The sequence below is a fragment of the Onychostruthus taczanowskii genome, unplaced genomic scaffold (genome assembly GCF_017590055.1).
Source record: "Onychostruthus taczanowskii isolate IOZ18803 unplaced genomic scaffold, ASM1759005v1 scaffold83, whole genome shotgun sequence".
Lineage (NCBI taxonomy): Eukaryota > Metazoa > Chordata > Aves > Passeriformes > Passeridae > Onychostruthus > Onychostruthus taczanowskii.
This window is the reverse complement of record NW_024506221.1, coordinates 622,393-649,451: the sequence shown is the minus strand read 5'-3', so window position 1 is coordinate 649,451 and position 27,059 is coordinate 622,393. Positions and strand designations below refer to the sequence as shown.

The window sequence follows — 27,059 nt, the reverse complement described above, 5'->3', positions numbered from 1 at the left end:
TTCATGCCACAAAGTTTTTTTCACTGAAAAGGATGCTTTCACAGCTCACAAGTAATTCTTCAAAACAATTTATTACAATGAAAAGATACAACAAGGCATGGAATATATCATATCATTTTGTACAAGGACTAAGGAGTGCAGCAGAGTTTGATTATATTATTGAGGAACAGAGTTACAGAGTGTAGGATGTCAGAAAAAACGAACTGCTCTAAAACATGTCAAAGATCATGGTAACTGGAAAAGCACTGGAAGAATTTTACTTTCTTAAGTGATAATAATATAGGCCTCTTTATTTGAAAAAATATATAATTGATCAGGTTTCCTCATCCTCACAAGAAATTCTTAAGATTATGCTGTCAAGATTATTGCCAGAAAAGCATACAATCACAAATTATGTCTTAAAGAGATCAGTGCTCAGTCAGGAAGAAATGTAATCTATAAAAGCAGGGAAAGAGACGTTACACCTTGGTTTCCTAGAGCACTGCACACAATCCGTATCTGATACCTGGAAGTAGAATCATCATACACATAGATGAACTTCTACGTGAGAAGTTTGCAGAACAGAGAGAATAACAGGGTGTTGATGTACTTCTGTGTTAGAAACACTACCTCTGTAGACTAGTAGGAAGCAAAAACTCTGCCCCAAATCCAACAGCCCAACAGAGTAAGAGCTGGTAGTGAGGCATCAGCTCTTACAACTTTGGACAACCTAGCTTGGACTTGTACAGTTGAGCAGGAAGTACCAGGGACCTCTAAACAGATATTGAACCAAAGAATTAAAAGAGGAGATCCTCCAGGACTGCAGTCATTTCCAGTTCTGCAGGCCAAGAGCAGAAAGATCAGATTTTTAAGTACTTACTGCAAAAAAAGTCTTCTACTCGTTTGTATACCAGCATTTTACAAAACCTATATAAAGGAGAAAAAATGCTGTTTGCATTCTCTGACAAGTTGAAATTTCTGACACCCAAAAAACAGCACAAGCCCTTAGATCTCCTGCAACAGAGTAGAGGCAAATTGTGTCAGGTCACTATCCTCAACTGATGTGTACCAAGAAAACCAAATTAAACAATATGGAGCAACATACAAAAAAAAAAAAAAAAAAAAAAAAAAAAAAAAACAAAAAAAAAAACGTAAGACTGACCATTCCTCAAGGCTCACCTGTTAGGCAGAATGATGAATCAGATGTTCTCCTGCTACTATTAATCACACTGATCAAATCTGAAAATTTGCTAACAGTTACTGTTTTTCCTATTAAATTTTCCAAGTTCCTTACCACAGGAAATTAAAATATCACAGACCTTTTTTAAAGCATTAAGTGTTCTCTCTTCAAAATCAGAAATAATTTGATGGAAAAGAACAAAATATCTAGGCCTAGGGTTCAAAATTAAGTAAATAATGAGAAATTCTAGAGAATACATGCTGTCTTGAGTCATTTTCCTAAAAAAATCTCTCAAAGGTCTTTGATATTAGGAGGTCACTGTGATTTCCAAAACTAATGCACCTTTGCCTAAATTTTCAAACTGACACTAGCAGTAAATTAGTTTATGTTTAAGTTCATTCTTAAAAACAAATTTTATTAAACCTATTTTTAAATGTGCCTAACTTCACTAAGTTGAGGCTAATGTAAAATTTAAAGAAAGGGCAGGGAAAAAATCTTAAGAAAATTAGCAAGAAGGGTGAAGAACATGTTGCTGTTAATGTATTACTTCTAGTAAAATACCACTGAAGTTCAACATAATCCAAGCCACAGTGCAATGTGTGTAAAGCAGCCAAGAGTCTAAGTTCCATACACTAGAAGAAAAGCAACAATTACATGGGTTTTTTTTATTTTGTTCAGATTTGGAATTTAGTTGTGGCACTGATTCAACCTATTTGTACTTCAAAAGAAAGCCATTCTGCATGGAAACAGTCTAAACCAACAACAAAATGTCAATTTTGGTGCTAATTTTGCTTTTAAAGGCATCAGAAAATATGAGAACATGATTGTCATGTCCACCGAGCACAAGGGAACTAGAGCAATTTAAAGTAGTATATTGCAAGAGGACACAACTGAGCTGAGAAGTCTCATATTTGACTTGTGTCCAGAAACAGGAATCAAAATGAATTATTAAGCTGTAGTCTAAATGTTTGAAGATTTTTTCGGCTGGGGACATTACACAGCCTTAAATGGTAAAAGCAGTTAAGTCCTGTCCCAATAAAAATCCTTAGAAAAATAATCTTCTACAAATAAGATGAAGCTCCAACAGACCATACATTGATTTGGAAATGTTCACATTAGAAAAATCACATTGACAGCAATAAGCACACCATTCAACAATATGAAACCAGGTAAATATTTTTGCACTAAGCATACATATGAACTCCATTGTAAAAACATTCAAACCTGCTTGGCCACACTGAAGTATTTTAATGACAAATGTATCATGATTCTTCTTCCTGCAGTCTCCTGCTTTTCTCTTCTGCTAAACCTTACATTCCAGCCTAATAGCAATATATTTTCTCCTCCAATCAACCATACTATTCAGTGGCACTTCCTAGAAAAATTTTTCTTGTGTGTCAAACACAGAAGAAAATCCTTCAAGGGACAATTTGATATACCACAGATGCCATTTGAAATAATACTGAACCAAGAAATTAAGATTTTCCTTAGTAAACCTATCAGCACAGAAGATGTGGTAGAAGTACATATTTTAGCAAAATTTAACTATATTAAGCATGTAACCTGGACTTCATTCCATAATTTTAAAGCTATGTTCAGAAGGATCAGAAAAATCATGCAGTGGCAAAGGCCAACCATGCAAAAAACAAATGGAAAACTCTACATGCAAGATGCAGCATGATGGTATTGCATTATTGTGCTCTCATGAATCTTTCAAGGGAAACAAAAGCAGCTCATATGTGGCATTTTTGAGGACAGCAAAGTCTTCTTCATAATTTTCTCGTTAGAAATAATTTAGTGCTGCCTGGCTAGACAAATACATTGACAAAAAAAAAAAGGTGACTTGCAGGTGCCACACAGGATCTCATTGAGGGCAAACAAAAAACATATTTCCTGGAGAAATTGCTGAACTTCTATAAACAATTAAACACCCCATTAAATTAAACTACATATAACAAAGAACTGTGTGAATTGGCAGTGCAACTCGATCATTAGTGTTCTCATACAATTCTGTGCTTCCCACATTTTCAGGAATTAGACCTGCAAGTTTCCCCATTTTTACATATATTCAAAGAATTTAACATTATTAGACTGTCATAGATGACTTATGATTTTTGGCAGGCCATCTGCTGTAATAGCTTTGAATTTCCCTTAAGTGCATATTGTGGATGACTTATTTTAGCAAGAATTAACACTACCTTGAGCTCAAACAAAACCTAAACTCTTAACTCCTTTGCATCACTAACATGCCAGGTGAAGGTCAGTGTTATACATGTGTTATGTGCTTAAGGTAGATTAAGATGCATGACATGCTACATATATTGGACATTCTTTTGATCTTGATTTGAAACTATTAATCCTTCTAAAGCAGAATAAGACCATCTCCATATACTTGGACTATGTACTTTGCATCTCTGGTCAGCAGAGTCAGAACTCAAGAAAAATTTCAAATAAATACTTTTCCAGTTATATTAGGGTTAAAAATTAAGCAAGATTGCTCATGCTTGCCATTCCACAAATTCCAAATATATTTGAAAAGTCATACTAGTCCTGTTCTAGTCATTATTCCAAATTCCTGCAATATTCATTAGTCTCAGTGTAAGAACCACCACGAGTGGAAGAGCAATTTGCTCATAACATTTCCTGTGTTGGTTGCACACTAGATCTACTTTTTACTGTAGCATATTGGAGAATTTAATCAATCTTCCCAGAAAGAATGTCAGCAACAAGAGTTATTTCAGTGGCTCATTAGCTAGTTATTAGAAACAGACTTCATCACTGATATCTTAGGACAGTGAAAACAAAAACCAGATTGTATGGATTTGTTTTTAAAGAATGTGATGTAATCATTTTTGCCATTATAAATTGATACTGAAAACAAATATTGGCAAAGAAAGCAAACATCCTATACCTTCTGGATTTCTCCATTGACCACACATAGGGAACAATACTTCTCAAACACTACAAAACACTCCTCTTTCAATACAGGCATGAGATAACACTTTTATAAATGAATGAACAAAACCTTTGATTTTCTATTTTGTCAAAGGGAGAAATTTCAGTTACAGTTTCACAACCACGTTTTTCCCTCAAAAAAATACTGACATAACGATCCTGCAGTTTTCAACCACTTTATACTGCAGATCATGTGGCAGAACTGTCAGCCAAACCCTTCAGCATTTTCTGCTCATTAGTTTGGGTGTTCTCCATGCTGTAAATGAATGGGCACATAACTTTGTTCATCCCCAACATTTGCAACACTTGAAAGTTTCATTCAGAAACCTGAGGATCTAGAAGTTCTAGAGGCATTTAACATCATGAAGGTGAAGATTCCTGAATTATTTCACTGGATTTTTATATCCCACGTGGTACATACAGTTTTCTCTTTACCAGCTGAGCCAGTATTCAAATAATTTCTTTTAAATATCATTTATATTCATGAATCTGTAAGGAGAGACTTTGGAATATGGCATCAAGTTCCAATTAGTTTTTTTTCTGTAGTTTTCTATAGCCTGATAATGTCAGTGCTTAACTCACTTTGGTCAATGCTTCCATCCAAACAACCAAAGGAAACCGTTTCAATACTGAAGAAGATGTTATTCCCTAGTTGTGCTTATTCTACAGTCTCATCTTATTCTAACATCATCCCAGGTTAAGATGTACTGCATGGTAAAGGTCAAGTTTTTATTTTCAGTACCAGCATATACTATGTAGGGCCCACCAAAATGAACACACGAAGCAAAAGAGAATCTTCTGGATGGTGTAGCCTCATTCCTTCAGGGGGATTTGCTCGTTTGTTGTTTGTGGGGGAATGTTTTTTCTTTTGCAATTGCCAATTTTAAACCATAGGAGGCTCGGGCTTCAAAACCCAACTACTGAAAGGACTGACATATCCCAAAGAATGTAGGAGGAATTTGATTAGGCTTTTTTATTGGGAACTATTTGTAGTACTCCTAGATGCTTACATAGTAACAGTAGCTAAAAACTCTTACCATCTTTGGCTGTCCAGGAGACTGCACCCCTTCTCCAGGAATGTGGATTCAAGCATAGCTATCCATGTATTCATCACCCCTAGGCTGAATATCACTGAGCGCTACACCCCAGGGATGAGGCGTTCCAAGTGAATCAACAGGCACCCTGGCCTGGGAAGCGGCACGTGGGGATTGCTCACCCGCGCCAGGCAGCCCGCTGGTCTGCTAGCAGATTCTTTCCAAGATCGGGTGCTTGATTTCATGCTAATGCGTGGGAGGGGATCCGTTTCTCCATTAATTTCTGTGATGATGGCAGTTGAGAGATCATTGCTATGGGCCAAATCAGGGGAGGGAGGCTCATTTCCACCGCAGCTGACTTCAGCAGTGAAATACTTGTGGTGGTGTCTCGACCGCAAGACAATTATTAGTTCAGCAAAATTTCCTCTGTGATAGCATTGTGATTATAGGAACGGGTTCAGTGCCCACAAAGAGAAAAAGTAAAGCACCATCTCAGAGTGCCATATTGAATTTCCCTAGGCATTCATATCACATTACCATGCATTTTGAGCAGAACATTTGAGCAACATTTTTGTCTTAACAAAAAATACAATTTACAAAGTGGCATGGAAAGCTTTTAAAAAATGAAAAAAATGCCCCTTTACATAAAAGTAAGAATAAGGCAGGAGCAAAAAATTTACAACAGATTTCTTTAATCCAATTCTATTGGTTTTCAGCTGGAACAGCGGTAACATAAATAAGTAGATCAATCAAGGCAGAGACCATTCTGTAGTTCCAATTTTCCATGTCTTCCCAGTTACAGCAACTCCTAGTTTTCTGCTCTAATAAACAAGCTACTCACTTCAGTAAACAGTACTTTTTGTTAGTCAAGCCTTGTATTACAAAATAGTTTCTGGCCTTGATGCTAGATTTTTAATACTGGCTATTCACATGCAGCTCTGCACATCAAAAATGCTATTGTACCACTGCAGAAAATTAACTACCTAAGGCACAGACTTTAGAAAGCAATCATTGTAGATACTGCGCAAGACAGCAAAAGCTCCAGTGCATCCGGATCAGGCAGAGGAAGAGAACACAACAAAGTCCCTTTTTAAAAATGGGGGTTCACTGATTTGAAAATAAAACAAGTAATGTGCTTTACCCAGGCCCTAGATAGCTCAAACGACTGTGTGGAGCTACACACAAACAAGTGCTACTTAAGCCTTTTCAGGTAACGCACAAAAACAAAGCAAATGTTAATTAAGAAGTGGATTCTTAGTACTTCCATACATTACATACAATCATGCAAGTTAGCTCAACTCAATAAAATCTCACACATAGATTAGTGCTTATGTACCTGAAGTGTTTTCAAATTAATTTTAATTACACTGCAAATTGTGCACAGACTAGACTGCAGCTCAGCAAGTACTGATGTAGCATGTAGCTCAACTCACATTTCTTTATGACTATCAAAAAGTCATAAGGAAACCAAAGAGAAATACATGAAGCACTTACCGACTTGATAGCCATTAAAGAAAAATCTATCTGTGGAGCAGAGAGAATAAAGATATCTGTTTTCATAGAGCTGGATATTTTAACATCAATTTCAGGTTGCCCTGCTATGTAAAAACAGTAGCATATTAACACGTTGCTGTCTTTTGGTTCTGTTGACTTTTTAGTGTCTTTGTGGATGCCCTAGGTTTCCTACATGAAATTAAAATCAGTCTCTCAACTCTGAGCCTTAAATGCAGCCTCATATATAAAATAAACAAACCCATTTCCCTTTGTTACTTGCAGAGACACTAATTTCCCTCTTTCAGAACAGGCATTTGTTAATGCAAATGCATCAAGGCATCACATTTTTTCCTTATGTTTCAGATGACAATATTGCCAAAAGCAAAAATTTCTATTTGTTCAAATTTATTTTGTACTTATACTACATGTGGCATACTGAATGTGCCAGCTCTCAAAAATCACAGTGCAGTCTTGAGCTGCACCCTGTGCTAAAAGAAATCTGACTTACAAAATCTAAGAAAGCCACAGCAGTATAAACACATAATAATCTTCGAGACAATCTAAAGCAATTGAGATATCCAGATAAATGTCCTGGGAACTTTCTGAAGGGATGCATGCAGCTGTAAATGGAGTGAGGACAAGAAACAATGGACAAATTGAAGCCCAAGAGGTTCAGACCGGATTGAAGAAAATGCTTTTTGCCCACGGGAACAGTCCAGCACTGCCCAGACAGGCTCCACAGCCCTTATCTTTCATGGTTTCTTCCACTTGGTTTCAAGACCAGAACTAAGCTGAACAAAGCCTTGAGCAACCTAGTCAGACCTTAAGCTGACCCTCCTTTGACCACAAGGTTAGACTACAGACCTTCCAAGATCCCTTCCCACCTCAATTGTCCGGTAAAAGCAAGACAAATCCTACAGTGCCCTTCTGTGATATTTCATCTATACAAGTCTTAAGTGACAACATTTTCCAAGAAACACAGTGTGTAAGTCAACAGTGTTCTTAAAAATCTACCATAACTGGGGAGGGCCCTTAAAAAAACCTGAACAGTTTATTAATTTGAATAGACTTCCACAGACTGCTTGATCCAATGCAGGCATGTTGATTCACTGCCACTTTTGCCCAGGTGCTGAGACCAAAGCATGCACACCAGCTTAGTCACAGGGTGAGTAATCAGTACCCAATTTATTGTTTCTTTACCAGTGAAAATATCTCTAGAGGTGTATCACAATGACCAGAGTGGTTTTTTTCTTTGTTTTTACAGTCAGGGGAGAAGAGAACCCTCTCACACATTAACTGGAAAGGAATCATCAAGCATCTGCCTGTGCTTCTGGGAGAGCTCTGGGACAGCTCTGAAGGACTGCCAGATCTACTTACTCAGAATTCTTGTTTGCACGGCAGGCAGGTTGCCAGACTCAGTTAAACAATACCTGAGGTCTAGTTTATATTCCCACCTAGGCCAGATAGCTGGGATTTAAAACACTTGCAAGTTTGGGTGTGAGGGCGGTGTGCATTGACAAGGGAATTAGGCCATGGCTCTACAGGATTTCTCTTCTGATGCAAGATTAGCTCAAGCAGCTCTGCTTTCCCCCTAACCCAATTTTCCTCAACATCTGCACAGATGGAGAAGTGAGGGGCAGAACTGGAGACTGCACTGCCTCTGGGGTGCAGGAGATGGACCTGGGATCCAGAGTGTGGCCCAGGCAGAGTCCAGAGTAGAGTGCCCTGGTTCTGCTGTTCAGGCAGGCAAGCTGCAGAAATCTTCTGCCTTCGGGCTGGCAGGGACAGGCTGGTCCCTATTGATTTTAAAAACCAGGCCCCTCTCAGCTGCTCACTTGCTTTTCAACACCTACTCCACTCCTCTGCCCCCGTGTCTCGCACACCAGTTGCCACAGTTTGTTTCCTCCCCACTCCCACTTCTCTCTTCACATTGTCAGAAGAGAGGGGAGATGGAAGCACCCTCTTTCCCAGTTCATCACCTGTCAAAAAAATCTCATTAAAAAAAAAAAAAAAAAAAAAAAAGTGACTCACCCAAGCACAAAGCCAACAAAAAGTTCTAAATCTTGTTGCTTGCTCATCTCCTGAGTTAGGCACCATGGGTGGCCCACCTCTTTCCAGAATGTATTGTGAGGGAGCACCCCTAGCCATTGTGATGGCAATACCCAGCACCACCACCCAGCAGCTCTTAAGTTTTCCTTCTCCACTCCAGCCACATGCTCACAGAGCAAACCATCCTTGGCTGTGGTATCAGGGGTCTTTGCCTCTCAGAACTGACAACAGTTTGTAACACACTGACCTCAGGCAGCACAACACACCATCCTGCCAGGAACCTGGCTAGGCCCACTCTTTTATCAATCCCTCTGTTACTTTTGGTAAGTTTAGACTGATCCGGAAATAAGACTGAGCGGGTTGAGGGAAACCAAAACACAAGCACACAAAAAAATGTGAATCTTTTAGCCCACCTCTGACAAATTCATTTGCAATGAACAACAAAGTAATGCTAAACCACATTGATTAAGGTGAGAAATGCTTATATAAATACTCTTATTATCTTAAGTATAAGTAAATAAAAGTAGCTCTAGAAGTAGCAATTCTTGAAAATTTAAACTGTGTAAAATTTTTAAGCTGATTGATACAAGTTAAGGCAGCATGGAGTAATATTTCATTCCAAGTCTTCAATATATCAAAACAAAACCAGAAGTATGCTGAAAGAAAAATCTCAATTCTTCAACTTCTAAGAAAAATTTTACATCTAAAGTCTCCCAAGCTGTATATAGTTTTCCAGTGCACCATAAGCAAGGAGTAAAAAAAGTAACCAAGTATAATTTACTGGTCTTGAAAAAAAAATAAAATAAAATAAAATAAAAATAAATCTATATTTATTGTTTGTAGATACATGTTTTAAAACATTCAGTTAAAATCAGAATTAAAAAACTATAGTCAAGTTACAATGTTTACTCAATTATTTAAGTGCTGTATTAATAGTAGTTAATTTTAAGTTCATATGTAAAATTAGCAGGTTAATTAAAATATCTGAATGCAACAAATGCTTATTTTGATAAAGCTGGAGTACAGGAAGGAAAATCATAACCAAGACTGCTTCTCCTACTCTGCTTAAAAGGCAGAGTGAAAAAATGCTGCCACTGACACAGGAGAAGGTGAAACAGAGAGACAAAGTTTGACAAACCATTAGACCCAACAGCCATAGATAACATCCCTATGAAATATGAAAAGAAAAGAGAAAAAATAAGAGAAAGAACAGCCCTATGCCTTCTCTGCATAAAAAGAATTCCTATTCTCCTGTGTAGATTTGTTTCTTTGATATTTAATATTCTTTTCACTAAAGAACTTAAAGAGGAAAACTTTGTAACAGTCAAACATGCTCAGAACACATAAATCACAGAAATCTCCAAAAAACAAGTATTATACCATCAAAGCCTCTGATCACAGATTTGCAAAATATAAAGTATCTGCTTTTTCCAAGATTCAGCAATACCCTGCTGCTGTGTAGCAAAGAGGCTATCAGTCCCCAAAACAGTGCACAGGGAACATTGTTTCCCTGGAGCTGATTCTCGTCAATAGTACTTATATATTTAATTTTATTTGCATATTTACCAGATATATTTACTTTCTTCCAATGTCACAAATCTCCTTAAAGCAAGAAAAATACCAATAGCAGAGGATAAAACTATCTGTAAAGTGGCTTTATATTTAATTGAATTCTTGTTCTGATTCATGATCAGTAATAACTATTCCTAGCAAAGAGGGGACAGACTTTCCAAAGCACATACCACAGAGAGACTTGCAAATTAATTCAAGTATTGTGTAAAATTGTTTCTTCATTAAGTGGTATACTCCTCAAATATACAGTTTATTATAACATCTGGATCCTTTCATCATCCCATTACTCCCTTTGCTATTCTTGAAATATCCTTGTAACAGGAAAACACTTTCAAAACATGCTCTGGCATGTTAAAGCCCAGAGCTTGCCACTGCAATTCAGATATTTTAAATTTACACTACCTCTTGTTTCCACCATCAAATGTACCAGCATGTCTTAGCATAATTTAAAAATTCCCCAATGCTTCTGCTTAGCTTTCCCACTGCAACACAAATTGCTGATGCACCCCCCCCGCCCCCGCCCCCCCCCCAAAAAAAAAGCAACAAAAAGATACTTCAAAACATTTGGCTTATTTTAAACATGCTTTCCTCAAAATCATCTCTCCCTGGTCAACCATCAGTGGTTCTTACATTGCATAGTAGCTATGACCCCTACGTTTGAGGTGGCATGATCAAAGGAGCGCTGGCCAGACTTGGAAAAACATTTCCACTGAGAATGGACATACTGCCTGTCAAAAGGTTATTCCCACTGCGTACAGGGAGCAGCTCATATTACTGCAGTGTAACATGAAAGTGCAAAATCTAGCCGTAGTAATCCACATACATGTTTTTCTTTCTAAAAAGGGCATATGGGAGACACTGGCTAGAACAGAACATCCGTATTATCATTTGAAGGGAGGGGATGGACTGGCGAGGGAAAGCTTCCCTAATCAATACAGCTGTAGGAATCAGCCTCTTAAAAAAATACTTTAAAAATTCTGCTTCTTACCATACCAATTACCTCTCTTCAGTTGCTTTCCTTCCCTTTAGTTAAAAATTTATATATGCAAATATACATCTACATATAGATAATCACACATACATATGATCAGACTTTACACGCTGCGGAAGACAAAATAACTTTGGAGGCGTAAATCTTAATGTCAATGACAGGAAGGCTTTGGTGAACCATTACCATAAATCTGACAAACGCTAATTTGATGGGTGGCTGTATCTGTCTGCTGCAAGACCAGTCTAGACAGTCTATTGAGAAATCCTAAAACACAACTGTTTGTTCCCTGTAACACCATCTGGATATGGCAATAAGAGCCGACCCAGTGCCATTCACACATGGATCAAAGCACATGCTAATGCCATCATGAAGTCATACACATAAAAAATTCAATCTGAGAACTCTATGCAATTTTCCTAAGTCCTCAGTGAAGAAACCTCAGACTTAGCACAACTCAAGCTAAGTGCATGAAGAGGGGGAGAGAGTGGAAAAAAAGAAGAGAATATTTAATGAGCTTGGCCTTCCCGAGGAATGTTAGGCCACCCATTGTATTGGAAAAGGCTCATGTCACACTTCAGTCATGGCACCCATCAGGGTGCCCCTTTACAAAAATTGATCCGGAGGTTTTTGTAATTACCTGTTTCAAACAGAAAGAGTGCCCAGAAAAAGGAGAAGGTTTCTGAGGTGTAAATCTTGCATTTTCTTATTTAAGGCAGAGCTGGCAGAATTTGCAATATCACAGACAATATTGAAAACCCCTCTCTCATTAAACTGCAGCATGGCACTAGATCAAAGCACCAAGGGCCCCCTATTGAACTTCTCTAAATATTACAAACCTAAGAGCAAGTCTGGCTATGCAAAAACTAAAAGTAAAGCCAATTTTTTTCCTGCTTACAGAAAAACAAATCACAGCTTTCCATGACACAACTTAAATAGGTAAGCATACTACACAGCATACCACAAACTTTAAATTGTCAAAGCTTCATCTACTACAAAAAGAAAACAAAACCAAAAAAACCCCAAAGATTACTGGGGGCTTTTTTCCTGCAAAACTCAGATCTGACAGTTTCTGGGGTGCTTTTCTAATACTGTCCTTCAAAAGATTCTTGTAATTTTTTTAAAAAATAGTGCTTTATGCAACCAAATCAATAATCTGCACAAAACATTTGGCTTTGTCATCAAATCCACCATGTCTTTCTGTTAAGTATCCACTAATACTGGGCTTCCAGCAATTATATTGTTCCCAGCTTTTTGAGCACTGAAACTACATTTCTTAGTTAACTGTTTTCTTTTTATGATGTATAAGTTAACAACAAACAGTCCCCAGTCTTTCTGGAAAAGCTATCTATAAAGCTGGTCTGCTGATCCTGAAGATATATAAAGTCAGGAAGCAAAGGCAGGTTTTAACAACCATTTTGATACAAGTCCCATCTTTAAAAGCTGACATCCTATCATTTAAGTATTTTTCTCTAATCTTTTGAAAGCAATCTGAATACTGTTAGACTTCAGTGATTCTTGTGGGTCCCTTCCAATTCAGGATATTCTGCGATGCTACACTGTTATGGTGATGTTTCATATTGAAACCATTGTAAGATTACAATCCTAGCTCCTTAAATACTTTTTCTTGTAAATTAAAAAAAGGACAAGTATCAAAATTTACTTCTGCCACCATGAGCAGCTAAATGGAAGTTAAGTAACTTATTAAAACTGCATTTTAAACTTCTATAAGCTGATGTTAGTAATTTCCTTATTGCCAAAAAACAGAAATAGTATGTTAACATGAATGACCTGTCATAAAATAGTGCATCCCTAAAAGTTTCATAAAATTACTGCAGAAAAATAAATTCCATTCTTACTTTAAAGAACCTGCAAAAATTCTGTATATCTGCACACAAACACAGAAAAATCACTCAAACTAAACTTCCAAACACAATTTAACTCTCCATCTAACTTGAAAAAATACGTATTTGTAAGACTAGGTATGAAGTCACAACAGCTATATTGTGGTCCATCACTGAAATAAAACTGTAAAAAAAAGTACACTACAGTCATCAAGATGTTCTAACCCAGTGTGAACATTACAATTGTCTTAACATTTAAAGATCTGAGTTCTACATATACAGTTTTCAGTAACAACTTTAGAAGAGAAACAAGTTCAGACTGTTACAGAGATAAAATAGTCTGAGGAACTTTCTGCTACCATGCCATAAGAGAATCAATTATAATAACCTTTTTTCCGTGACTTACATTAAAATATTAGCATTCCAATAAAAATAAACAAACAAAAAATTCTTTAAAAACTAAAATTTAAAAAAAAAAAAAGGGTGGGGGACTGAAAAAGGTATTGTTGCAATCAGATGACTTTAAGACAAGAAAAAAAAAAATAAGAGTGATCAAGTAGTCTTTCTGTTTAAAGTGTGTTCATGGATAAACAGAAAAAATCTCCACTAAGATTTCCGGTACTAGAAAAGCCAAGAGATTGGCCCTGACTTATGACTCAAAAGACTGATACACTATGAGTCATCAAGTTTTCAGACTGTAGAGATATTTCAATATGGGGAAGTGGGAGATTTACAGGAATGAACTGTGCATCACAAACCAACACTTGTTTCTGCAGAAATCAAGCAATTCCCCTTGGGGAAGGAGTGTGAAAATGTGTACATATCACAGCAATTCTTCATCACCTTTGCAACAGGATTAAATGGCATCATACCAGCATTAGGGTCTTTCATGTCTGAATCATGTACAAAACAGATAACTGAAGAATACACATGCACTTAATATTTGTTTAGAAATACACAGAATCTCCTGTCTCCTCCAAATTCCTACATGGAGTATTGCCTTAAAAGAACTAACCTAAGTTTAGGCAGAACAATATATGCCCCAGCTGTCAATGTTTCAGCAGAAGACACATAGTGAGTGAAGGGCATGTTTCGCAGGACTTAAAACTTCCAGTGACTCCCCTTCACGCTGTGCAACAGGACAGCACTGCCATCTACTGCTCACTGCCGCAGCACCACCCTTCCACACACCTCCAAAAACTCTCCATCAGCTTAGAAACACCTCTCAAGACAGAACCTTGAGAAGCCAGTCCCAGGGAACACACCTGCCCCAGTAACTCCTCCAGCGATTCTCTAATTCCACATAATACGAAACAAAAGGCTGTGCTTCTTTACTCAAATGTCTTGCGGACCACAGAATTAACTGGAGCACAGAGGGAAGAGCTGCAGCTGCACCCCAGAGGTAGTCACCAGGTAGCTGTGCAGTGCCCCCTCCTGCTTTCCCACCAATGCAGCCATATGCTCCCTGAACACCGAGTCCTTTTTCCATTTTCCAGTCCTTTTCAGAGTACAGAAACATTAATCTGTTTGTATCCTGAGAATCTATCCATTTTCACACATGCACAAACATTACATGGCTACACGAATTACGTACCCAGTGTTACAAGAACAACAATAATTAATTTTTCCAATTTTAGCAGTACAAACTTATTTGTACCAAATGCTATAGACTCAAGTATTTTTAAAATAAAGCTTGTGGATAATCCATGGACTAACTAATAAAAAGGTATTTCATTCAGCTGCTTAAAAGAGTTGCTAGGAAATTACTGACATGTTCAAACCATTTCAATTGCAATCTTAATACGACAAAGAATTCAGCAGAATATAAGCATAAGGGTGCATTTGTGCTACTGCCCTTCCAACTGAAAGAAATTAAGTCCAACCAGTAAGCTTGACAGGTTTTGAAGAATCCATCCTCAAAAGTGCTATTCCCACTAACAAAAAATTTTGATCCACTAGAAACTGATGCACAAAATTTGAAGAAAGGACATTACTGATTTTGTTAATGGAGCACATCTCACATGGTAATAATGATGAAACTAGTGAAAGTAGCACATTTACATCTTACATCTGTAAGTACATTGAAGACAAATTGAACCACCTCATTATGAAAAACAAAAAAGTTATTACTGTTTTGCAGAATACCAAATAGCCATGTAATCACTTCAATTCCAAGGCAACTGTAATATAATTACAGTACCTAGCTACTAAAGTCTCCCAGATTCCAGAACAATAAAAGGTTACCTGTGGCAATTTGAAACTTGATTGTGACAAGTGGTAGAGGTGGAAGACAACTGAGGTGGGAATAAAATGCTGAGAAAAATTATGAAATCTGTAATTAGACTATTGTGAAGTTACATAGACAGTTTTCATTTGCTGTTGTTTTGTGGTATTTGGGGATTTTGTTTCTTGACGGCAGAGTCTATCAAAATGTGAATAACTTTTCAGAAACTTCAAGAATCTTTAGGATCTTATAACACTCTCCCAAAAACCTCTGCAAACACTCTACGCTTCTTTCTTCTTAAAACAATTCTTCAGAGAATGTGCAAATATACTTGCTCTGCAGAGCCCACAAAAGCAAGTCACAGCATTTTTGTCACAGTAGACAAAAAGAAATACAGATTAATTTTTTCACAGACGATATTATACTGGGGATTTGGTACAGGCCACTCAAACAAGAAGACCAACTTGACAAGGTCAACTAGAGGCAGAGAGGAGCAGCGTCACATTCACTTGTCCTGGTCCTCATGGGGAATTTCAGCCTCCCAAATATCTGTTGGAGGAACAACACAACAGAGTATATGCAATCTAGGAGGTTCTTGGAATGTGTTGGTGGCAACTTCCTTCTCCAAGTGACAGGTAGCCTGGGAGGAATACCAAGGAAAAGAATCACGTTAGGAAAGCTAAAAACCTCATATAACTGAATCTGGTCAGGGACATCAAGGGCATACTTGTGTGACTGATAAAAGGAAGATTAGAGAAAATATAATACCTGTTCAGAAAGAAATGGACAAGAACAAGGAGAAGACTGAACTACTCAATGATTTTGTTACTTTCAGTCTTCACTGAAAAGTGTTCCAGCCATACTGCCCAAGTAAGAGAAGGCCACAGAAGAAGAGGAAGAAGAGGAGGAAGAAGAAGAAGAGGAGGAAGAATAGGAGGAGGAAGAGAAGGAGGAAGAGGAGGAGGAAGAAGAAGAAGAAGAAGAGGAAGAAAAGGAAGAAGAGGAAGAAGAGGAAGAAGAGGAAGAAGAGGAAGGAGAGGAAGGAGAGGAAGGAGAGGAAGGAGAAGAAGGAGAAGAAGGAGAAGAAGGAGAAGAAGGAGAAGAAGGAGAAGAAGGAGAAGAAGGAGAAGAAGGAGAAGAAGGAGAAGAAGGAGAGGAAGGAGAGGAAGGAGAGGAAGGAGAAGAAGGAGAAGAAGGAGAAGAAGGAGAAGAAGGAGAAGAAGGAGAAGAAGGAGATCAGGCTCAACATCTGAGGAACCTGAAAGTACACAAGCCCATGGAACCAGGTATTGTACAACCACAGGTCCTGAGGGAGCTGGCCAAAGAAGTGGCTAACCTGGTGTGAATCATATTTGAGAGGTCATGGCAGTTCAGTAAAGTTGCCACTAGATAGAAAAGGGGAAATACAGTTCCCATTTTTAAAAGAGAAATAAGGAAGACATGGGAAACTACAGGGCTGAGAGTGCCACCTCAGTTCCCAGCAAGATCATGGAGCAGATTCTCCTAAAAACTGTGCTAATGCACAAGGGAAACAAGGAGGTGAATGGTAATATCCAGCACAGTTTCCTAAAGCATAAATCAATGTCTGACAAACCTGGTGGCCTTCTCTGACAGGATTAGGGATGGGTGGTGGATGAGGGAAGAGCAACTTACATCATCCACCTGAACTTGTGCAAAGCATTTGATACTGTCCTACATGACAACATTGTTCCTAAGCTGGGGACAATGGATTTTATAGTGGTGGAACATTCAGTGAGTAAGGAATTGGCTGGATAGCCACATGCAGAGCGACATGGTCAATGACTCAGTGCCCAAGTGGAGTGGAACAAGTGCCACTCTTCACAGGCAATACTGGGACCAGCTAGGCTGAAAATCTTTATTGGCAACATGGATGGTGGGATTAAGTGTACCTTCAGCAAGATTGTCAACAACACCAAACAGTGTGGTGCAGGTGACACACAGGAGGGAAGGGATTCCTTCCAGAAGGGTCTTGACAGGCTCAAGAAAAGGACCTGTGCAAACTACAAGAAGCTCAACAAAGCCAAGTACTAAGTGCTGCACCTGGGTTGGGTCAGCCTCATGCACAAATACAAGCTGAGCACAGAACAGACTGAGAGCAGGTTGGGACATCTGATAGCCGAAAAGCTCAATATGACCCAGCAACATAAACTCACAGCTCAAAAAGCCAATAATGTCCTGGACCGCATACAGTGAAGTGGCCAGCAGGACAAGCGAGAGGATTCTGCTCCTCTGCTGTGCCCTCATGAGACCCCACCTAGAGCACTGCAGGCTGCTCTGGGGCACCCAACAAAAGAAGGACACAGACATCCTAGAGCAGACCCAGGAAGGGTCACAAAAATGCTCAGAGGGCTGAAGTACTAGTCCTATAGGTAGGCTGGGCTTGTTCAGTCCAGAGCACAGAAGGCTCCAGGGAGGCCTTATAGCACCTTCCAGCACCTGAAGGGGCCTACAGGAAAGGTGGAGAGGGACTTTTGATAAGGGCACGTAGTGATAGGGCAAGGGTGAATGGCTTCAAACGGAAAGAGGATAGATTCATGCTACGTATTAGTAGGAAGCTCTTCTGTGAGGCTGGTGAGGCACTGAAACAAGTTGCCCAGAGAACTTGGGATGACCTATCCCTAGAAATGTTCAAAAGAAGGCTAGGTGGGGGTTTGAGCAACCTCTTTAGTGGAAGGTGTACAGACCCATGACAAGGGAATTGAAATAAATAATCTTAATAATCCCTTCCAACCCAAACCACCTCATGGTTATATAAACTGGAAAGCTAAAGAAACTCAGTTTTCATACAGTTCCCATCAGGAAGTACTGACCACATTAATCATTCTATCTCTCCAACAGATCTGCAAAGAGATTTTAAGATACAAGCTAGTAGACTGTAAAATTCAACCCCAAGAATTTATTTGGAACACACAGAAATTAACTTTTAGATTTTATGCATGCAAATCATTACCTTTTTCTTACAAGCTACTTTTTTTACTTGAAGTCACTGATGAACAAGGGTATACTGGTTTTTGCTGGGGTAAAGTTAACTTCCTTGACAGTGGCTGGCATGGGTCTGTGCTTTGGATTTGAGCTGAACACAGGGTTGATAATACAGAGATGTTTTTGTTATTGCTGAGCAGAGCTCACACAGAGCCAAGGCCTTTTCTGCTTCTCCTACTGCCCTGGTGGTGAGGGGACTGGGGGTGCCTGGGAGGTTGGGAGGATACACAGCCAGGACAGGTGACCCCAGCTGAGCAAAGGGATTTTCCAGACCATGGCGGGGGTTAAACCACAACAAAAGGATAAAGATAAACATGACCAATAAAGAGATACTTCATACCTTGGTACATCATGCTCATATATAAAGCGGGGGAAGAAAAAGGAATGGGGGGACATTTGGAACAGTGGTGTTTTGTTTTCCCAAGACACTGTTGCATGATGGGGCCCTGCTTTCCCAGAGATGGATGAAAACTTGCCTGCCCATGGGAAGCAGTGAATTAATTCCTTGTTTGCTCTTTCAGGGTGTGTGTCTTTTGCTTTGCCTATTAAACTGTCTTTACCTCAATCCCCAAGTTCTCCAGCTTTTACCCTTCTGATCTTCTTCCTGATCCTGCTGGTGGAGCAGTGAGCAAGCACCTGCCTGGGCTTGGCTGCTGGCTGGGGTCAAACCATGACAAAGGGATAAAGGTAAACCCTACCTGTAGTGACACTTAAAGTCTTGATAATGGAAAAGGAAAGAATTTTAACTGAAATCTAAATGCTTCTTTTCGTAGTTCCCCCTTTTTATATCTGAAAAACAGATGATCAGCTTTACATCTACCATAAGTCATGTATAAATCTGAAGCCTTATAATGACTTAAATTCTTTACTGTTCTTTATACCCAGTAAGAGGAAACAGGTTCCTCCACAAGCAAAGCTCTTCTCTTTCCAAAGTGAGCATCTAAGGTCACAGGTATCTATGTTTAGATTTAGAAGTAAAACCAGCCTATAGTAAAGAAATAGTTACCAACAGGATGCTCGTACCGAAAATTACTTCCATTATTTTATTTTTCTTACACAAAAGATTCTAATTCATCTTTGCAGCCTGATTAAAATCATCTCACTTCATTAACAGGGTATCAGCTGTTCCCTCATCACAAGATGACTTCTGGAAACTAATACTGAAAAAAAATTAAGTAAGTTGAAAAAGAACAGAGAGAGAATAGCTAGAATTGTTAGACAGTCTTTAAGGTACCCTCTACTTCTGGGGAAAAAATGCATTATTCGATGAAAATTGTAGCATTCCTGAAAATAACAAAGAAAAGCCTAAGTTCAGTACACACAACTGTCTGAGAAAAAGCAAACAACATACTTATGACGATGATTCAATAGTTTCCATTCCAACAGTAACTCACAATGACGTTAAACAGCGGCTATTAACTAGACACTTTTACATCAGCAAAGCTGGATAGCTTGGATTCAAGCATGCTGAGAGGTGGTATAGGTACCAGCTAGACTGATAGTACTTACTGTAATTAAGGTTTGAAAAACTGGAATTGGAAAAGTTCACAAGAACAGCAAGAACAGAACTGCTATGTCAATATTTACAAAAGACAAATTGGATGCACTAAATAATTATGACTGTCAGCCTAAAGCAGATTTTGTAAAGAAAAATCATTTTTATGTAGTGAAATAGCTGATGAAAGATTTGATTATGAACAATTAACATAAATTACACAATGGATGTAAATCAACAGGTCTACAGACAATAGACTTACTGTTCTTAAACTGAGTGTCAAAAAGTAAGTCTTCATGCAGTATTCTTAGTCTTCTGTAATACCCTACTGTGCGAAACTGAGTGTATTTTCCTTAACTCACTAGAAAAATACAATACCAACAGAACACTTTTAAAACTATGTAAATGTATTTGATTTATGGGCTCCTGGCTATACCTTTAAACAAGGCACTGTGAAGGAGTGATGCATTTCTACTGTGATCACATAGGCCCTAGCCCACACTGTCTGGTATTTAACAGCACCCATCCCAAAGAAGCACAAGATCATCAGAAACAGTGAAAGAACACTGAAACTGAAAACCACAGTTTTTCAATATATTACTAGGTGTCCAGGAGCACAGCAAAACTTGGAAGAGACACTGCTTGAAGGAATCTGTGGAAGGTCATTATTTTTAAAGGGACTGAATGTGCAGTGGGTTTCTTAGAGAGAAGATGTAGAAAGCAAATGGCAGGCCACACCAACTGTTCTGAGCACAGGCAATGAATGGCAGGCCTAGAAAGAAACAAAGTTGTGCACATTTCTATCTAGACATTAAAAAGGTGATAGTACTTTCTGCCCTGGGAAATAAAGCCTCTGAAAATTATTTTGGGCATGGTAACTAAATTTGCACAGTGCATCTATAAGAATCAGTCATAGCCTCAAAGGACCAATGTCTGCTTTGGCGATTAGGGAATTACTAAACTGGAAAAGTAAGAAACTATGATGTCTGCAGTTGACACAAGAACAATCCCAGGGCATTGTTGTTGTTTGTCCTGATGTCCGCAAAGCAGAGTGTTCAGTCTGGAGAAAAACAGAATCAAATAGGTCAGGGAAGAGTCAACAAAATAGAATGGTGAAAGAATAGAAAAAAAATCTCAGATAATTCAGGGATTGAGGAACTCATAAATTCACCTTACAAGATAAAGAGTAAGAGCAATCTTCCTCAAAACATACAGAAGAGGATCAAAAATGCCATAGGCATTCATTAAAGGAGAGGCAATTAAACACCACAACTTCTTGCTCAGAGTATAGTGAGTTTCTTATGACTGAAAATACTCAAATCAGAATTAGAATGTTTGACGTTCACCTCAAAATAGTGTTGTAGTTCAGAGGGCATCCAAAGATTTATTGTTGTCTTCTTAATCTGATAATAAACATGATCAGAACAAACCCTTCTGGATTTACATCTATTGATTTGGATATCCAACATATATTGTCTGGACAACCAGCAACCATGGCTTTACAGAAAGAGAGAAAAGATGGTGCACATCCTTGAGATGAACAGTTCCATGCCTGGTTCCACCGGTGCCACTGTGGGCTGTTCAACATTTCACAGAGCTGACAGAAGCCCATATTATGCTAAAGCGTCTCAGACACAGAGATAGCTCACATTCAGAGAAGTAGCTGACATGGACAACACAGAGTTCACTAAATTACAACTGCTACAGGCTGATTTCAGATCTGATTTAATCTTAAGGCATCCAGAGAGAACAAACAGCATAAAGTACAAAACCAGCTTAACTCCCCATTTAAAACAAAACAGAGTGATAGTTCCAATTCTGAGAAAAATACCTCTTTCTGGAGGACTCTGGTGCCTGTCAGACCCAAGAAGAAAAGCAAACTTTTCCATAGGATGCCCTGTGGGACAGAGCAGCAGAAAAGGTTTCCTGCTTACCTAGCCTGTCACAGGGACTTCAAAATATGTGGAAGCAGAAATCACTTCTGCAAGATGAAAAAAGAAAGGAGGTGGGGGGGAACAACACCACCCTTTTGTAATTTTCACTTTCTCTCCCTGCTATAGATACGAAGCCAGCCACAGGCACTGGTTAAGGAAAAGAAGGAGACCTGCAGATGTTGAAAGTGAGATTGTCACTACCACTACTCCTGCTACAACTGAGAGAACACAGCAAGATCCTTTGCAGCTGGACACAAATGAGGAAGAATTTTGCTCATCCACTCCCACGTGTCAAGTGAAGTAAGTCTAGAGGACAGAGCCAAAAGATGTAACACACTGACTTCAGTGTATCTCATCTGGCTGTCTGCTTCAGAAAGCTTTTTGTAAACTTTAAATTCCTGTACCATGTTTGGTGCATTTTACTAAATTCTATAGAAAATGCATCCAGATTTCAATGGAAGAAATTCTGTTTTGCTTGCAAGCATCACTTCAGAGAACTTCAGGTGCAAAAGTTGAGATATGCTGTTCACCTCTCACATCTAGTAAAAGGTTCTCCAAGCTACCTTATGCAGCTGGTCACATGTATGCAATCCCTATGATTTTAATAGATGTGCCCAACTCTAACTAGAGGTCAGTTAATTAGAATTGAGCACCAGCAGCAATTTAATCAGTGAAGCAAGCAACACCAGGTCATAACACAGGGAGCAGTTTGACATAAACAGCTTTTATTTATTCCATTTTGAAAAGTAACAAATTGTCCTTTTTGTATTTAGATCCAGAAATAATCTATGTGTCCACAAAAACAGATTTGTAAAGTCTGCACTAACTCAAGAATTGAAATGGCTCCTTCTAGATGACCATGTTTTACTTCAGACAGCTTTTATTCAAACCAATGCAGTAGAGAAAATTCATCCGAAGTGCGGTGAGCTTGAAAGAAAGACACCAAAATTGTCATTCAGAAAAAGATCAGTTTCTGCTGAAACCACACTTCCTTTTCCCATATGGGAACTTACTATAGGGAACCTAATGACTGAGAAAACATTTCAGAGAAGAGTGTGCATACACACCCACACTGGAACAGATTACCAATTGTTAGGCTAGTGAAGGCAAGCATATTTCTCTAAAGCAATCCCTTCTCCTCTCAGGAGATAAATCTTAGGCAAACAATACTTGCTAGCAATGAAAACATAAGATGTCAACAGCTTTGTAGTTTGTTATGTTATTTAATATCAAGTTTGTGCAAAGCACAGTGTGGGAATTAAAAAAAAAGAGAGAGAGAGAGAGAGAGAGAGAGAATGCAGAAAGTAATTTCTAATGTTTTCAGGTCAAATTCAGAACATATTAGTTAGAAAAGTCTGGAATGATACCAGAACCACATAAGGCCTGTAGGAGTCTTGGAGATGTTCTCATGAGCCAAACAGGCATAGACAAAAGACAGCGTTAAATATGAGATAAATCTGAATTTAAATTCAGCCAATGTGGATAAAAAGAAAATAAAACAAACAAATTCTACCTGACCTGAAACTCTCAGTAAGCCACAACACAAATGTCAGCCCTCTCCAAAGAACTGCAAAATGAAACAGATGTGGCTAAATAGACAATACAGTGTTCTAAGAAAGCTCCCCCTGGAAATTCGGTTTACATTTCATAACTTGCATATAAAAATCATGTAAGGCGCACTTTTTCCACAGCAAGCCTTAAATATGATAAATTTCTTCCAGTAATGATAAATTCTTTCTGTTTCAGGTACACTTTGCAAATAGAAGACGTATGCTCCTACCTTGCACAGCTTTACATTATTATTTAGGGATTATTTAGCACACATTAGTGCCACAGAAGGTCCTTCAGCTCCCACATGCAGCAAATTCTAGAGTATGGCATTTGTCTAAGACAAAAAGACTGAGAATAATTAATGTTCTAGAAAACCACAAATAGTAATGCCCAGAAATATGATAGAGGACATCTGTGAACAAAATTAGGCACAAATTTCTTACAAGATTTGTGTATTGATGACTGATGATACAGGTCTCTTAGACATAACAACAGAGTTCAAGCCAACACTCCTCCTTTAAGCATGAAGCCAAACCAACAGCTTATGAGAATTTCTCAGCAACTTATATTGAATCAGGTGATGCAAAGTTGGCACTGGAATGCTGTCTTGGTGAACATCCTGATTTGGACCAGACACTCCTAAGCCTAATATGAATAGAGCACCAACTTCACATGAACAAGGAAAATGTTTTTAACATGCAGGCAAGACCTACTTGGTAAATGCCAGAAGTGCAAGACCATTCATGGAAACCTTATGAAGACTGACCCACTCTCACTCAAGACGAAGAATATAATTTCAAGAGTACTTTCTGAGTGTTTAATATAATCTGATGAGATAAGGCTTTTGTTAAGAGTTAGAGCAGTTAAACAAAGGTTATCAGAAAAACGCAGGGCAAAGATGGATTCAGAAGAGAATTACTGAGTCATCCAACAAGGTAGGAAAGAACTGCGAGGCCTGAAACATCACAAACCTGTAAGAGCAGAAAAACTAACACTTTCCTCTTGCTAACACTGCAGCTTACATAATTAATACATAAGCAGAAAAAATAACTTCACTTTAAAAAAGTGGTCAGTCTTCTGGGCTTAAATTTCTAGAACAGTTTAGCATTAAAATTTCTCTGAGTTACAGTATTAGATTCAATGCTGCACTCTTCCTCTGTTTCTCCAACAAGCAGCAATTTAAAGGAGCTCAGAGAAACAGACAATAAAGCAACAGGTGGGGAAAATCCAGAAGGCCTAGAAAGTACAAAGGGAGAAGGCTTGTGGAAACTTGATGTTGGCAAATTAACTTTTCCCTCAGCAGCTGAACAAATTCTCTAAGGTCTCCACTATAGATAATGTCATAATCTCTCAAAATAAGTCCCAGGACTTCACTATTCTCTTTCAAAGAAACTGAAGGATTTGAATTAAGAAACATCTTTTTCAATACATAGTTCATTAGCAACAGGATAATATGAACAGAACCCCCGTGATCACTTTCCTTTGTATTAGCTGTACTTACACTGTTTTCTACAAAAATTTTAAAACTAACCTTTTCATGCAAAACTTTCTTGAAACCTTGAGAACAATACCAATACAAACTTCATTACCCTGCTGCAAATAAGACACTCACAATGCTGCTACAAACAAGTACACAGTATTGGTTTGTGAAATGATCTAAGAGGTGCTACACAGAGCATTTACAGTCAACATAAAGGCTGATGACCTTTTCCTCCATAGTATGAAACAAGAGCACACATGGAGTGGACCCTTTTTAGTCTCTATTAACTCAAAGAGGTGCAGATATTGTGAGACATCTAGCACTCAGGGATGTCAAAAGAGTAGGCTCAACCCTTTCTGTGTCCATTCTGCACTGCATTTTCCTGCCTCCCACATGCCATCAGCTCCCTGGTACTAATTTGGTCCCTCATATAGACAGTTCATGTACACTGAACTGTCAGAAATCCCCCACATGGGGGAAAAACACAGACCAACTTGTAAACCTGGCAAAAAAGTAAACAAGATAATACAAGATAAAACATGTGCACTACATGCACATGCTTAATCTCCAATGTTAAACCAAGCAGAAAGCTGGGGGGGATCATAAATCTCAGAGCAAAATTCCCTTTTAAGCAGCACAGTGGTCCTGGCAGCTGAGCTGTCCCCCAAAGTCTCATTTTAACCATTCCCTCATTTTACAGGTTTGAACATTTTCCTAGAAAAGTATTTCAAAAATATCACAACAGCAGTCCATAACATTATGAACAAGGTAGGTGTTCAAATGAAACAAGATCTCTAGATCACAACTACCTAGACACTTGTGATAATTCTCACTCCCTTGAGTCTGAAAACTTATTCTTGGTTGAACAATGAAATCTTAACTAAAGAGTTAAGAATTCTTGATCTTCATTTGCCTTCCTCCCCCACCCCCTTCCCTCAGATAAACAACATGCTCTTTCACATTTGGAGCCACTGCTGAATTTCAGTGCTGGCTTGTTTGTTTGCATCCTGAGGTTTTCTTCTAGGTATTGTTTGTTCTCAAATATATCCAGAATCTCTCTTCTCTGTAGCTCTTGGCACTCATCAGCTTTCTTCATGAGCTTTGCAATACAAGACCGTAGGTGAGACAATTCAGAACCTGCCTCCACCAAAAACACAACTGTCTAACCAGAAGGGATTTACATTGGTTCTTGCAAACCAGACAAATCTGTCTTCCTGGCATGTCTTTTTTTCAGAATGCCTACTAACTTAGTCAAGAAAATGGAAATGCCAGAATGGCAAACAGAGGAGTAAAGGTGTCACAGGAAACTTCTGCTTGTCTCAAGAATCTTGCACCAATTTCAAATAATTAGCTATGTAAAAACAACCCTGCCTTGAAAAGTCACAGGGACAGTTTTACTCTTTGTCTTCTGCAAATACTCCATAACTGGAAGAAGAAGATGGGTAAAGTTCCTTCTCTGGAGAAAACTGCACAATGATCTGGAGATGATGCACCTGTAAAAACAGTAACTATGCTAAAGGAGTGGCTACTTCCAAGGAAACAAACAAACAAACAGACAAACAAGATTCTTCCCTCCTGAAATGTACACTACAGCAAAACCCTACTGTTACAAGATACTACACAATACCATAAGTGACAAGAACCAAATAGGTTCTACCCATTCACCCACCAGCAAATGCATTTAGAACTGCAATGCTAGGAAAAAGACAGACAGATAGTAAGGAAAACAAAGTGTTTAAAACCCAAATTTAACCACTAGGCACTGTGAAAAATCCTCATAAACTTCCACAAGTTCACATGGGGAATTTTTTATGTTTTTACTGAATGCTGGAGACCCCAAACAGATTGCAGATACAAAGTAGGACAGTTTTTACATTCTTATCTCCCACACAAATGCTACAGGGAGTAACCACTCTACTATGTATTACTTACATACCCACAAGTGCTTTGTTTCTATAAAAATAAAATGTAAAAGACCCAAACACAAAAAACCTAAGGCAAATCACACAGAGCCTAACAGATGTACAGATTTGCAGGACAACTGCAAACAAAACAGACCCCTGTGGATCCTCCCTAGTATCCTCCTTCCTCCCTTTTCTCCCCTGTTTAGCCAAGAAGGAAGATTGCTGTGGATTGTCACCGTTCCTGCAGAGCAGCAGCATTGCAGAAGGTGGCTGTCTCTTGGCTTCCCACAGGACAAAACCCTAGAAATGCTGGGGACTGAAGGTAGGAATGCTGCCTTTCTGTTCCTACATTTTACACCCCTTTGCCCTGACA

At 38.6% G+C, this 27,059-nt stretch overlaps 1 protein-coding gene across 8 annotated transcripts in view; it reads right to left on the bottom strand.

The window, feature by feature from the left end:
- The window catches only part of ARL15 (ADP ribosylation factor like GTPase 15), a 222,988-nt gene that overhangs the window by 155,276 nt on the left and 40,653 nt on the right, over positions 1–27,059 (bottom strand). For 5 of the 8 annotated variants that reach the window (XM_041424600.1, XM_041424602.1, XM_041424603.1 and 2 more), the window contains one exon: positions 6,643–6,672. The exons of the other annotated variants lie outside the window; for them this stretch is intronic. In XM_041424600.1, the coding sequence (XP_041280534.1) occupies positions 6,643–6,672 (30 nt within the window). The remainder of the gene's footprint in view (positions 1–6,642; positions 6,673–27,059) is intronic. 8 annotated transcript variants of the gene reach the window in all.